We start from the raw sequence: 12,637 nt of genomic DNA on the forward strand, positions 1-12,637 counted from the left end.
TTGGTCCTTCAGTGTATTACGGAACGACATTCGGCAGCATCATGTAGTTCAGTCCTGCACTGCAAGACAATAGTGGGGCAGCTAACGTTACTTTATTTGCTTTGTGGATGACTTGTGTAATGTAGGAAAATGTTTTAATGTGCATGCTGTTGGTAAGATTGGAAGTAATTAAGTTTTCGCTACATGAGAATGTCTCCAGGAAAAACGAGTGATCTTAAGACAATATATACACAAATGATCTCGCGGACGAGGCATGATCTGAAGGCGGGCATGATGGCCATAAAAAGTACCTGTCGCTGGTTGCGAACTCTACTAAACATTCTTTAATGAGTAATTGGATAATAAGTATTTGCTTTCTGTAACCCAAAGTGTCAACGCTTACTCTTGAGTTCGTAAGATGACCAACTAGCAATAAAGGAAACATCTATGCTTTCTTCTGTTGCAGGCCAAATGTGAAGCACTTCGTGACGACCAGTATGGAGATGTACATAGCCTCTTTGTAAGTACACAGCACTCTCAATGCCCTCGGTAAGTACAAGTGCACACATGGTGGTGATCTTACGTTATACAGTGCAGTTCGAACTCATACCGAAAAAATTGGTGTCCTCATACAGGTTGCCTGAAACCACTCACATCCAGAAACCACATCCAACGATGCAATAAATTTCAAATCGGACTCCAATGCTTCATGTGTTTACCTCCATTTGAGCTACCGTTTCAGGGTAATTTTCGTTCACTTTTCCTGTTAAATATGATGACAAGTAGACAAGCCAGGCGGACGACTCTGTCGCCAACATCTACGTCTACATAATCTACAGCGTATGGCATAGATTACATTGCGCCAATATTATGCAGGATGCTAAAAACAATATCCCATATTTTTAGAGTTGGTAATATGGACCAAAACAAGGAAAAAATGTCCAGCAAACATGGGTTCTAAAATGCATACCTTAAGAGCTATGAGCACTTCGTCATCCTCGATGTTGGCACAGTAAAACACGTCCGTTCTACCTCAAGCTCTTTGCTATTACGATCGGCCTACAGAATGAATAGAACAGAAGTGAACACATCATTCTATTACTGTGAAACGGCAGAGCTTTTAATGTAATCTGCCCGTTATTACGTACGCCCTGCACTTGTCATCCATCGCTAAAAGAGCTACTGAATATGATGTCCATTCATAGCAAGCCATCCTTCTGTCCGACGTCTTAAGGAATCACGCACTCTCTGAAAAACTCCAGGCTGGTTAAGGATGCGATGGCAGGTACCGATGACGGGTTCCTATAATATTTGTAAGTCATTATTGGTGCTTGCGTACACCAAAGAGCTGAAACGTCCTCACAACCAAAGATCCAAGGAATTAAGATCAGGTGAAAGAGCTGGCCAGTAATCTCCCAGACAAATCCACTGCCCATTAAATGTCAGTGTCAGATGTTTTCGGACATTTCAGGGAAATGGGTAGGTGCGCCATTATGCTCAAACCACATCTCCAGCTGTCATTGGAATGGAACCTATTCTAGCAGGACAGGCAAGCAGTTTGATTTGAACTGGCGATACCTTGCACCCGTCTACCTGTTTGATGTATGTTGGGTGCTAGTAGTCTGTAGTCAAGAATGCCTACTCTTACATTAATTGAAAATCGTCGCTGATGCCTTGCTTCTTCAACTGCGTGCGGATTTGCACCAGCTCATGCATGTTTGTTATGAAAATTGACAGGCCCACATCATGTGAAACCAGCGTCGTCTACTAACAGTACAATACACGTGTTGCGAAAAATGGATCTTCACCTCGTCTTTCCAATAGCCATTGGGAGAACTGCAGTCTGCTATCTTGTGGCCGAAGGGCTTGGACACGCTGTATGGTATGGCAAATGTTCATGCAGGATCGCCCAGACTAGAGGATGGTTGACCCCGGTAGATACTGAAATTCCATGTACATTAGTTCCAGGATATTCTTCCACTCACCGCAATAACGACTCCGCCACAACAGGAGTAGGACGCCCACGATCTGCCGTTTCTGAAATTAGGGAGCCAGAGTCTGCTAGTCGCCGGAAAAGAGACTGAGTGTGCAGGTGGTAACCTGCGTTATGGATATTTTTCAGTATATAGTACACAGTCTCGACGTTTTCCTCCATTTTCCAGACCATAACAGCAATTATTTCCCGTGAAGTACACTGACGAAAAAAAACGCGACACCAATGCAAAGCAATGAAATTTCGGGAATACATTTGTCTGGGTATCATATTTAAGTGAGTAACATTGAAATGTCTCAGGTTGATGTAAGCGCGAGATAAGCCATTGCAAATGTGATGCGCTGGTACATCAATAACCGGTGAAATCGCCAGAATGTTGAACGCAAGCAAGCAGACGTGCATGCCTTGTGTTGTGCAAGTGTAGGATGTCAGTTTGTGGGATGGGGTTCCGTGTCCTTTTGCGCCTGGTCGGTCTGTACAGAGACGATTAATGCTGTATTTGGATGACGCTGGAGTTGTCGTTCTATATGTGGCCGATTGGAAATAGATCTGGTGATCGAGCAGGCCACGCCAACATTCGACACTCTGTAGAGCATATTGAGCTGAAGCAGCGGTACACGGGCGAGCGGTCCTCTGTTGAAAACCACTCCCTGAAATGGTAGCACGACAGATCGAATCACCAGACTGACGTACAAATCTGCAGTCGTGTGAGTGGGATAATCGCGAGAGCGTTTCTGCTATCATACGAAATCACACCTCAGTGCCACATGTAGGCCCAGCGTGTCCAGCACGCAGGCAAGTTGGTTGCAGGCCCTCAACTGGTCTCCTCCTAACCAATAAACGGCCGTCACTGGCACCGAGGCAGAACCGTCTTTCATCAGAAAACACAACAGACCTCAACCCAGCCCTTCAATGAGCTCTCGCTTCACACCACTTAAGTCGCAAATGGTGGTGGTTTGGGGTCAGTAGAATGCACGCTACAGAGCGTCTGGCTCGAGGCTGCCCTGAACAAATTTGTAACAACCCTGGGTTCGGAGTGGGGCAGTGGTCGGGTGGGTGGACCCCTGTGGCCTGTTGTGGGTTTGTTAGCTACTGACGGCCACGGCGGGACGAAACCTCTCCGCCGTCTCTAGGTCCCCGGTTCAATACACACACACACACACACACACACACACACACACACACGCACACACACAATACACACGACAGATATGTAACAGTTCGTAGTGTCAGTGTGGTGCCAACTGCTGCTCAGATTGCTGCTGCAGATGCAGTACACTGCGCCAGACCCATATACCGAACACGATGGTCTTCCCTCTCGGTAGTGTCACGCGCCCGTCCGGAACCCGGTCTTCTTGTGATCGCATATCTCGTGACCAGCGCGGCGGCTAGCGTCCTGCCAGGTTTTGTGCAATATGGGAGAAGGAACATCCAGCTACATCTACATCTACATTTATACTCCGGAAGCCACCCAACGGTGTGTGGCGGAGGGCACTTTACGTGCCACTGTCATTACCTCCCTTCCCTGTTCCAGTCGCGTACGGTTCGCGGGAAGAACGACTGCCGGAAAGCCTTCGTGCGCGCTCGAATCTCTCTAATTTTACATTCGTGACCTCCTCGGGAGAAATAAGTAGGCGGAAGCAATATATTCGATACCTCATCCAGAAACGCATCCTCTCGAAACCTGGACAGCAAGCTACACCGCGATGCAGAGTGCCTCTCTTGCAGAGACTGCCACTTGAGTTTGCTAAACATCTCCGTAACGCTATCACGCGTACCAAATAACCCTGTGACGAAACGCGCCGCTCTTCTTTGGATCTTCTCTATCTCCTCTGTCAACCCGACCTGGCACGGATCCCACACTGATGAGCAATACTCAAGTATAGGTCGAATGAGTGTTTTGCAAGCCACCTCCTTTGTTGATGGACTACATTTTCTAAGGACTCTCCCAATGAATCTCAACCTGGCACCCGCCTTACCAACAATTAATTTTGTATGATCATTCCACTTCAAATCGTTCCGCACGCATACTCCCAGATATTTTGCAGAAGTAACTGCTACCAGTGTTTGTTCCGCTATCACATGATCATACAATAAAGGATCCTTCTTTCTAGTAGCCCTGTTACACGACCTCGTTCAAACTCAGTGAGGTGCTGATAAAGGCGTCTTTCTGGCCTTAAAGACATTCTGACTAACGTCAACCCACCACGTCTCATCTCACGTTCGTTACAGCGTTTATTTAAAGCAAACTTAATTTGCAACCTCATAATGTATAAGAAGTTTATGTTACACTGGTAAATGCAAAGATGAAACTATAATTTAAAAGTATTCCACAAGCTTACCGAAACTCAAACTGGCTCGATTACAAGTAACGTATGCGCTGCACTTACGCATGATTGTGGATACGATTTACAGTAACAAGACAAGTAAATGATTGCTGCTGCATCTACGGACAATAACAGAGGAATGTGTTCTCGTTTGGTTACTGCATTGTGTACGTCGTTTCTAATAGCAGAGAGTTTGCTGTAAAGAGATACGTTTCACAGTGGTGGAAATGAAAAAAACTTCCATAGCTCTTAAGGTACGCATTTAGAGGCATACTTTCTAGACGTTTTTAGCTTCTTTTGGTCCACACTATCGCCTCTCAAAATATGGAATGCGATTTTTACACCCTATAGATTTTGTGTCCTATTCCTTCAGCGTATTGAGCGACGGAAAACTGTCGGTCTGTATGTCTCTTTCCGAGCCTTATCTTATTCTCTTGATAGGTCCGCGAGACGTACCCTGAGATCACAAAAATCATGGGATACCTACTTACATCGTGTCGGACCTCTTATTGCCTGGCACCAACTCGACTTGGCATGGACTCAACACGTCGTTGGAAGTCCGCTGCACAAATATTGAACCGTCCTGCCTCTGTAGCTGTCCATAATTGCGAAAGTGTTACCAGTGCAGAATTTTGTGCACGAACTGATCTTTATTATGTGCTATACATTTTCGATGCGATTCACGTCGGGCGATCTGAGTGGCCAAATCATTCGCTCGAGTTGTCCAGAATATTCTTCAAACCAGTTGTGAACAACTGCGGCCCAGTGACACGATATCGTTGTTTTGGAACAAGAATTACGTGAGTGCCTGCAAATGGTCTCCAAGTAGCTGAACGTAACCGTTACCAGTGAATGATCGATTCACTTGGGCCAGAGTATCCTGTCCATTCAATATACACACAGCCCACATCATTTTGGAGCCAGCACCAGTTTGCCTAGTTCACAACTTGGGCTCACGGTTTTAGTTGGTCCTGCGCCACACTCGAACCCTATCGTCAGCTCTTATCAACTGGAATTGCGGATCATATGACCAGCTCACGGTTTTGCAGTCGTATAGGGTCCAACCGACATGGTCACGAGCCCAGGAGAGGTGCGGAGGTAGCGTGATGCTGTTTGCAAAAGGCACTCACGTTGGTTGTCTGCTGCCATAGGCCACTTCCGTGTACGTGGCCAAGGAACCGGCCTGTTCGTTTGGAATGCCACTGAATACACAAAAATTTCGTCTCTGGTTCGTGTAGTCATTACATTTCTGATATGCTGAGGCCCTTAGCTATCTCATATGCCTGACCTGTCGGTGATGTTATCTTTCAGTAAGATAAAACAAGACAGCGTGTTCCCCGTGCTTTACTGGCCTACCTCGATATGTAGGATGTCCAACTGTTGCCCTTACGAGCAAGTTCTCCAAATCTTCGACGCACTGAAAACGTCTGGTCACGGGTTGCCGACTCACCAGCCCCTGAGACTGAAGGATTTTGGCGAAGGGGTAAAGCAGCAGGACGTGGTGTACCCACATCTCCCATTCAAGCTCAGTTCTTCGCGTTGGTCAGGCTTGCCAGACCCACTACTGTTGTTAGAGGTGGCAGCACTCGGCTCTACGTTTCGCACCGTGTAGAATGCTCTGAAAAATATGCAACTTCCTGAAGGACTCCGTCCAGTAGCACCATAAGTGCGTACTGTACAGTCGTAGGGTCAGCGACTCCTTTGTCAGAGTGATCGGCTACCAGATGTCGCTCAGGAGGCCTGTCTATGCATCTTCTGGTTTGACTATGGGCTTTGACTATGACCGTGCAGAGTTTAAAGGTGAACAGTGTTTGCAACATTCATTCCTCGTGTGGCGATTGCACACTCTAACCTTGTATACCAGTAACACAACCAGTTTACAGTTGCAACTCTTCTCTATTGATTACACATACATATGAATTCATCAGCAGTAATAATCAATTAACAACATTTGCATATCAAGGCCCTATCCACAATTAGCCGGCCGGGGTGGCCAAGCGGTCCTAGGCACTACAGTCCGGAACCGCGTGACCGCTACGGTCGCAGGTTCGAACCCTGCCTCGGGCATGGATGTGTGTGGTGTCCTTAGGTTAGTTAGGTTTAAGTGGTTCTAGGTTCTATGCGACTGATGACCTCAGAAGTTAAGTCCCATAGTGCTCAGAGCCATTTGACCCAAGCCAACCTATCCACAATTAGTATTTACAATATTAACCGTCACACTTGTGACAACGGCCTCTTTACGTGCCGGTAACAACAACCAAAATAATAGATGAAATAGATAACCACAAGTGTACAATGTCGGCTATCGCCTTTCTCATTCACTTTTACACTTACTGAAAAGGTAAAATTAATTTAATGCTATCTGACATGAAGGGTACTACTAATTGTTCTGTTTACACTTAGCATTCCACTACACTCAACGTCCGGCAGATACTGGACTTTATGCAAGCTTAAGGCAAAACGTCAATTTGATGAACATGTGATGGACGCGAGCAAACGTTAATCTATTACGATTTCACAAACACACGATCCAAAGGGTGAACTTATACTCAACTTCGGGCAGTAGGAAATCTTCTGCCTAAAACAAACCTCTCGTTGAATGGAATAGAGAAATCGCGCGTTAACGGGTTCCGGACGGCCCTGAGTTCAAATCCTGAGATTTCCGTCACACTGCAAGCTCGCGGGTTGAGGTTTGCTCGCGTTGACCACTATACATGTTTCAGAAAACAGGAAAACATAAGCCGCAGACACACTGTAGTATGTAGAAGTTACACACACACACATATATATATATATATATATATATATATATATATATATATATATATATATATATATATATATAATGAAGCAATACCTAAATATAAAGATATTACAAGTTAACCAATGAACAGAATTAAGGAGCTTAATTTCCTTTCATCAAAAAATAAATAAAAAATCTAGATACTACGTGAAAAGATGTGTCAGTCCACACCCAATGACTTAAGGTCCACCTTACAAGATAATTTGTCATTGCTGAATGGCTGACACCACATAAATCAAACGTGCGGTACCTAACGTGACAATCAACCTTCAGATAGGTATTTGAAATTGCAATAGAAAACTAATTTCACTTCAGTAGGTCTCCAATGCAATAAGCACGGCCCCTATAGCCACAGACCAAAATACACACGCCCTCTATCCGACCATAAAACACAATGTGACCTACATTTATCATGACCACTTGCCTTCCATACACATAAGAAATTATTGAGAAAAAACAACTACCACTAATTCGTAAAACAAGAAAATTTTATATCTATAAATACACTCCTGGAAATGGAAAAAAGAACACATTGACACCGGTGTGTCAGACCCACCATACTTGCTCCGGACACTGCGAGAGGGCTGTACAAGCAATGATCACACGCACGGCACAGCGGACACACCAGGAACCGCGGTGTTGGCCGTCGAATGGCGCTAGCTGCGCAGCATTTGTGCACCGCCGCCGTCAGTGTCAGCCAGTTTGCCGTGGCATACGGAGCTCCATCGCAGTCTTTAACACTGGTAGCATGCCGCGACAGCGTGGACGTGAACCGTATGTGCAGTTGACGGACTTTGAGCGAGGGCGTATAGTGGGCATGCGGGAGGCCGGGTGGACGTACCGCCGAATTGCTCAACACGTGGGGCGTGAGGTCTCCACAGTACATCGATGTTGTCGCCAGTGGTCGGCGGAAGGTGCACGTGCCCGTCGACCTGGGACCGGACCGCAGCGACGCACGGATGCACGCCAAGACCGTAGGATCCTACGCAGTGCCGTAGGGGACCGCACCGCCACTTCCCAGCAAATTAGGGACACTGTTGCTCCTGGGGTATCGGCGAGGACCATTCGCAACCGTCTCCATGAAGCTGGGCTACGGTCCCGCAAACCGTTAGGCCGTCTTCCGCTCACGCCCCAACATCGTGCAGCCCGCCTCCAGTGGTGTCGCGATAGGCGTGAATGGAGGGACGAATGGAGACGTTTCGTCTTCAGCGATGAGAGTCGCTTCTGCCTTGGTGCCAATGATAGTCGTATGCGTGTTTGGCGCCGTGCAGGTGAGCGCCACAATCAGGACTGCATACGACCGAGGCACACAGGGCCAACACCCGGCATCATGGTGTGGGGAGCGATCTCCTACACTAGCCGTACACCACTGGTGATCGTCGAGGGGACACTGAATAGTGCACGGTACATCCAAACCGTCATCGAACCCATCGTTCTACCATTCCTAGACCGGCAAGGGAACTTGCTGTTCCAACAGGACAATGCACGTCCGCATGTATCCCGTGCCACCCAACGTGCTCTAGAAGGTGTAAGTCAACTACCCTGGCCAGCAAGATCTCCGGATCTGTCCCCCATTGAGCATGTTTGGGACTGGATGAAGCGTCGTCTCACGCGGTCTGCACGTCCAGCACGAACGCTGGTCCAACTGAGGCGCCAGGTGGAAATGGCATGGCAAGCCGTTCCACAGGACTACATCCAGCATCTCTACGATCGTCTCCATGGGAGAATAGCAGCCTGCATTGCTGCGAAAGGTGGATATACACTGTACTAGTGCCGACATTGTGCATGCTCTGTTGCCTGTGTCTATGTGCCTGTGGTTCTGTCAGTGTGATCATGTGATGTATCTGACCCCAGGAATGTGTCAATAAAGTTTCCCCTTCCTGGGACAATGAATTCACGGTGTTCTTATTTCAATTTCCAGGAGTGTAAATTAAGAAATGAAGTTTAAGTGAACCAGCTACCTTCAGCGTGCCACTAAGCACCAAATTCAAACTTACAAATGCGAGACGCTATTTCTAGCCACTTTCGTCACATAATTTTATGGCCGTTCGAGAAAGTAACTCGCCTCGCCACCACTGCAGTAAATGTTTTGCTGGCCACTAGCACGAGCAACTGCAACAGTCGACAGTCCTTAAGAACACAATAATATTGACTATATATAGAAGGAGGAACCCACCACGAAAGCTTGGCGTTTAATTTTTTCTTCTTCATGTGAAATTCACACGCCATCCATCCACATAGCTCTCGAGGTATTAGCACATCCTGGTCGCCACTGGCCAGCCGTGTCAGTACAACTTTAATACTTTCCGGCAGCGGCCCATGCTTCTTCGTTGCTCCAACTCAACTGGTCCTCACGGCATACGGCCGTGCCACGTGACATGGTGTCGCCAACTCCCCACAACGACAACATCAAAAGCACGTCACGTCACAGACTGACTCGGCTCTCGCGCGGACCCACTCTCCTCGACTTGCGCACGCGCGCCACCATAAACAGCCTGCCTCAAAGACGCAAAGAGAACAAGGCACAGGAACAACGATCAAGGATGGAATTAAGAATCGATATCACCTGGCGCCAGAAACCCACCGGCTCAATTCCAAAGTACAATCGTGCTCCACCGACAAGTATTCCTGTTGAACAGCTTCAGCCATTCGAACGGGGCCGCGTTGTGAGCCGGCAGAAAGCTGGATGGACGTATCAATTGATTCCCGCACATGTTTGTCACAATGAGTCGGTGCTGTGTCGCTGCTTCTAACAGTGGTCTGTGCAACATTCTCAGACATGTGAACCAGATTCCGGACATCCACGTAGTATATTTGCACGTTAAGATCGACGCATTTTGCGAACTGCAGTGCCCGACCGAGCATCATCCGAGGACGAAATCCGGGCACATATTGCACCTGTTGTCAGCAGGGACCATTGGGAACCGTCTGCTTGTAGCAGGGCTAAGGTCGCGTGGCTGCCTAGTATCGTAAAAAGAGTTGACTGGAGGATGGAATGGCGTTCTGTTGTCTTCGGTGATGAGCCTCGATTCTGTCTGTAGGCGAACGATGGACGTACACGTGTACGGCGTAGACCTGGTGTGCAGCTAATTCCAGGGTCTATTCGCCCGCTACGCGCAGGTCCCACCACAGGTGTCATTAGTGTGGGGAGGCATCACAAATTTGGTGGTTCTGCAGGGTAAAACAAGTACCCGCTACAATGCACTGTCGGTTATCACAATGCTACTACCATTTCAAGGTGATGTGAGTTTTCAGTAGGACAATGCCCGTCCACATACGGCTGCTCAGCGTGCTCTTCGTTGTGTACAACAACTACCCTGGCCAGCAAGATCACCAAATGTCAAGCCAACTGAACGCGGATGAGAAATGATGAAGTGGGACTTACTCTTTCTGTATGTCCGGCAAGAACCATTGACGAATTGGAACAAAGGGTGTACTATGCTTGGGACAGTATGTCATAGGATGTCAGTCGGGACCTTTATGGTCGTTTGCGTGCGTGAATACGCGTCTGCGTAGCCGCCAGAAGGGGCTGCACTGTACAGTGATGTAACAGTTTGGTCACCCTACACTGTGGCTCGTGTATTTCAGTTGGTCTGAATTTGTTACCACGTACTCATACACTGATGAACTACCTATCAATTAAGTTGTCAATAAAATGACTTTATCGTTGAGGGGGCTGCATTTTTTCCCGGCAGTGTTTATCCCCAAATCAGCTCTAAATTTTCTCATGTTGGCTATTCTTTCTACTGCATTTTCGTTCACAATGAGTACAATTTCTTTATATTTTATCGTTCGTGGTGTTGCAGTTTTACAGGCCAGCAGTGCACATCAGCTGTCGTGTGTTGACGTTGCAGATTAGCTGGTGTGTTGTGGCGTGTTGCAGTGTGGGCTTCATGGTGACCTACCTGGTACTGGTGTGCTGTGGGGACGTACGCAGACGGCACCCCTGCAACCTCATCCTCCTCTTCATCTTCGTAAGTACCGGCACTAACCTCGTCGACATTTTGTGCACTGTTGTAGTCGGAGTTACGAACGAAGGCGGTCGAGTTTAGGATCATTCTACGCAGCTGACGCCACAGATTCTCAAACAGCCAATCGGCGTTTGGTAGTTTTCTGCATGCTTTGCTGCAAACGTCTCAGCCAATGCGGGCGATACTTCAAACTGTGCACCTTTAGTAGGCCATTAAAACAACGTGATGTGGAAGTAGTCAGGTGCACTACTCTGGCAATTCCCAGAAAATCTCAAGAAAAGTTTTGCGCGTCTGATATGTAAATCATGCCTCTGGACAAAAGTGCCGTCCGTGAGAATTCATTATGGTCATGTCGTTAGCGTTCGCGGCAGCAAAGATAGCCATGGACGTATTCACGGTTCGAATCCCGCTGACATATATTTTTTAATTTATATTTTTTTCATCATTGGTCTCACTATTTAATTTATGATTTTTAAGAGGCAATAAATGAAAGAGACCCACATGCATTTTCATGCAGTTGTAGTGAATTTCATATGTTATTGGACTACTTACTTTGTAAGGGATCCGTGATCCCACGAACATAGATGCTAGTATCAGACACTCAGGTCGATAGCAGAGAGGAGTCGATTGTCGAGCGCTGCAGGCGGCAGTGAGACTAGTGTCGAGTGAGAGTAATACTGGAGAGACGGGCAAGAATGGTGGTCGAGTGAGTAGTAAACGGTAAATTCACCGGAGTATGACAAATGAGCGCGTCCCCCTGATCGTCGTGGGGCTGACCCTCATCGATACCGATCCGCGAGTGATGTAAAACCAAAAGTGACAAGTGCAGAATTACGTGTTCCGCGTCGGCCAGCAACAACCGTGGATTGCAGTGAGGATTGTTGTGAATGTTAACCATCATCATTGCGTGTGACGAAGTACTTAAAATCAACAACCAATAAAAGATATAACCGTAATTAAACGTGTAAGGCGAAGGTAGCAACTGCCTCAGAATTTGTGTGTTAGTATAAAATACACGTAAGTTTGTACATCGCAACCTTTATGGTCTTTAATAATAGACAAACTTTCAATCATTAACTATTCCGTCTCAGAACAGCCGCACTCGGTTGAAATACCCCCGAAACCACAGCAGAGAAACCGATAGCCTTTCATCCATTAAGCACACGGTCATATAATAATTAATTGTTTGGCGGCTTCGGTAATCACGCAAAAGCCAATAAAGGATATAACGGGGGTGTTTCAACTTTCTGTAATTAAATTTCCAGGTGAGGGACAGGCTTGGAAAGCCCAAGTCAAACCTCGATAAATAATGATACGAATTACGTTATTCACAACCAGTAATATAGTAAGTCACAGTGTGCCAGACCAAAAGAGTAATGTAGAATTACTTGTCGCATGTGCTCTCGACGTCATACGCTGCAGGATGTTATTTGTGATACAGACATGGAGAACATAAATTGAAACTTCATACAAACACACGTGCCTTTTTTTCATTACATAACTTCTCAAGTGTCGTATAAATTAAATAATGAGACCAGTGACGAATGAAAGATAAAAAGTAAGT

The 12,637-nt window shown here is 46.8% G+C and overlaps 1 protein-coding gene across 1 annotated transcript in view; it reads left to right on the top strand.

Annotated features, from left to right (window-relative positions):
• Window positions 1-12,637, top strand: part of LOC126428403 (protein lifeguard 3-like) — a 98,389-nt gene that overhangs the window by 40,465 nt on the left and 45,287 nt on the right. Inside the window, exon 5 of the mRNA XM_050090324.1 lies at window positions 10,986-11,076. Within this exon, the coding sequence (XP_049946281.1) occupies window positions 10,986-11,076 (91 nt within the window). The remainder of the gene's footprint in view (window positions 1-10,985; window positions 11,077-12,637) is intronic.

This window comes from Schistocerca serialis, chromosome 12 (assembly GCF_023864345.2).
Source record: "Schistocerca serialis cubense isolate TAMUIC-IGC-003099 chromosome 12, iqSchSeri2.2, whole genome shotgun sequence".
NCBI classification, from domain to species: Eukaryota; Metazoa; Arthropoda; class Insecta; order Orthoptera; family Acrididae; genus Schistocerca; species Schistocerca serialis.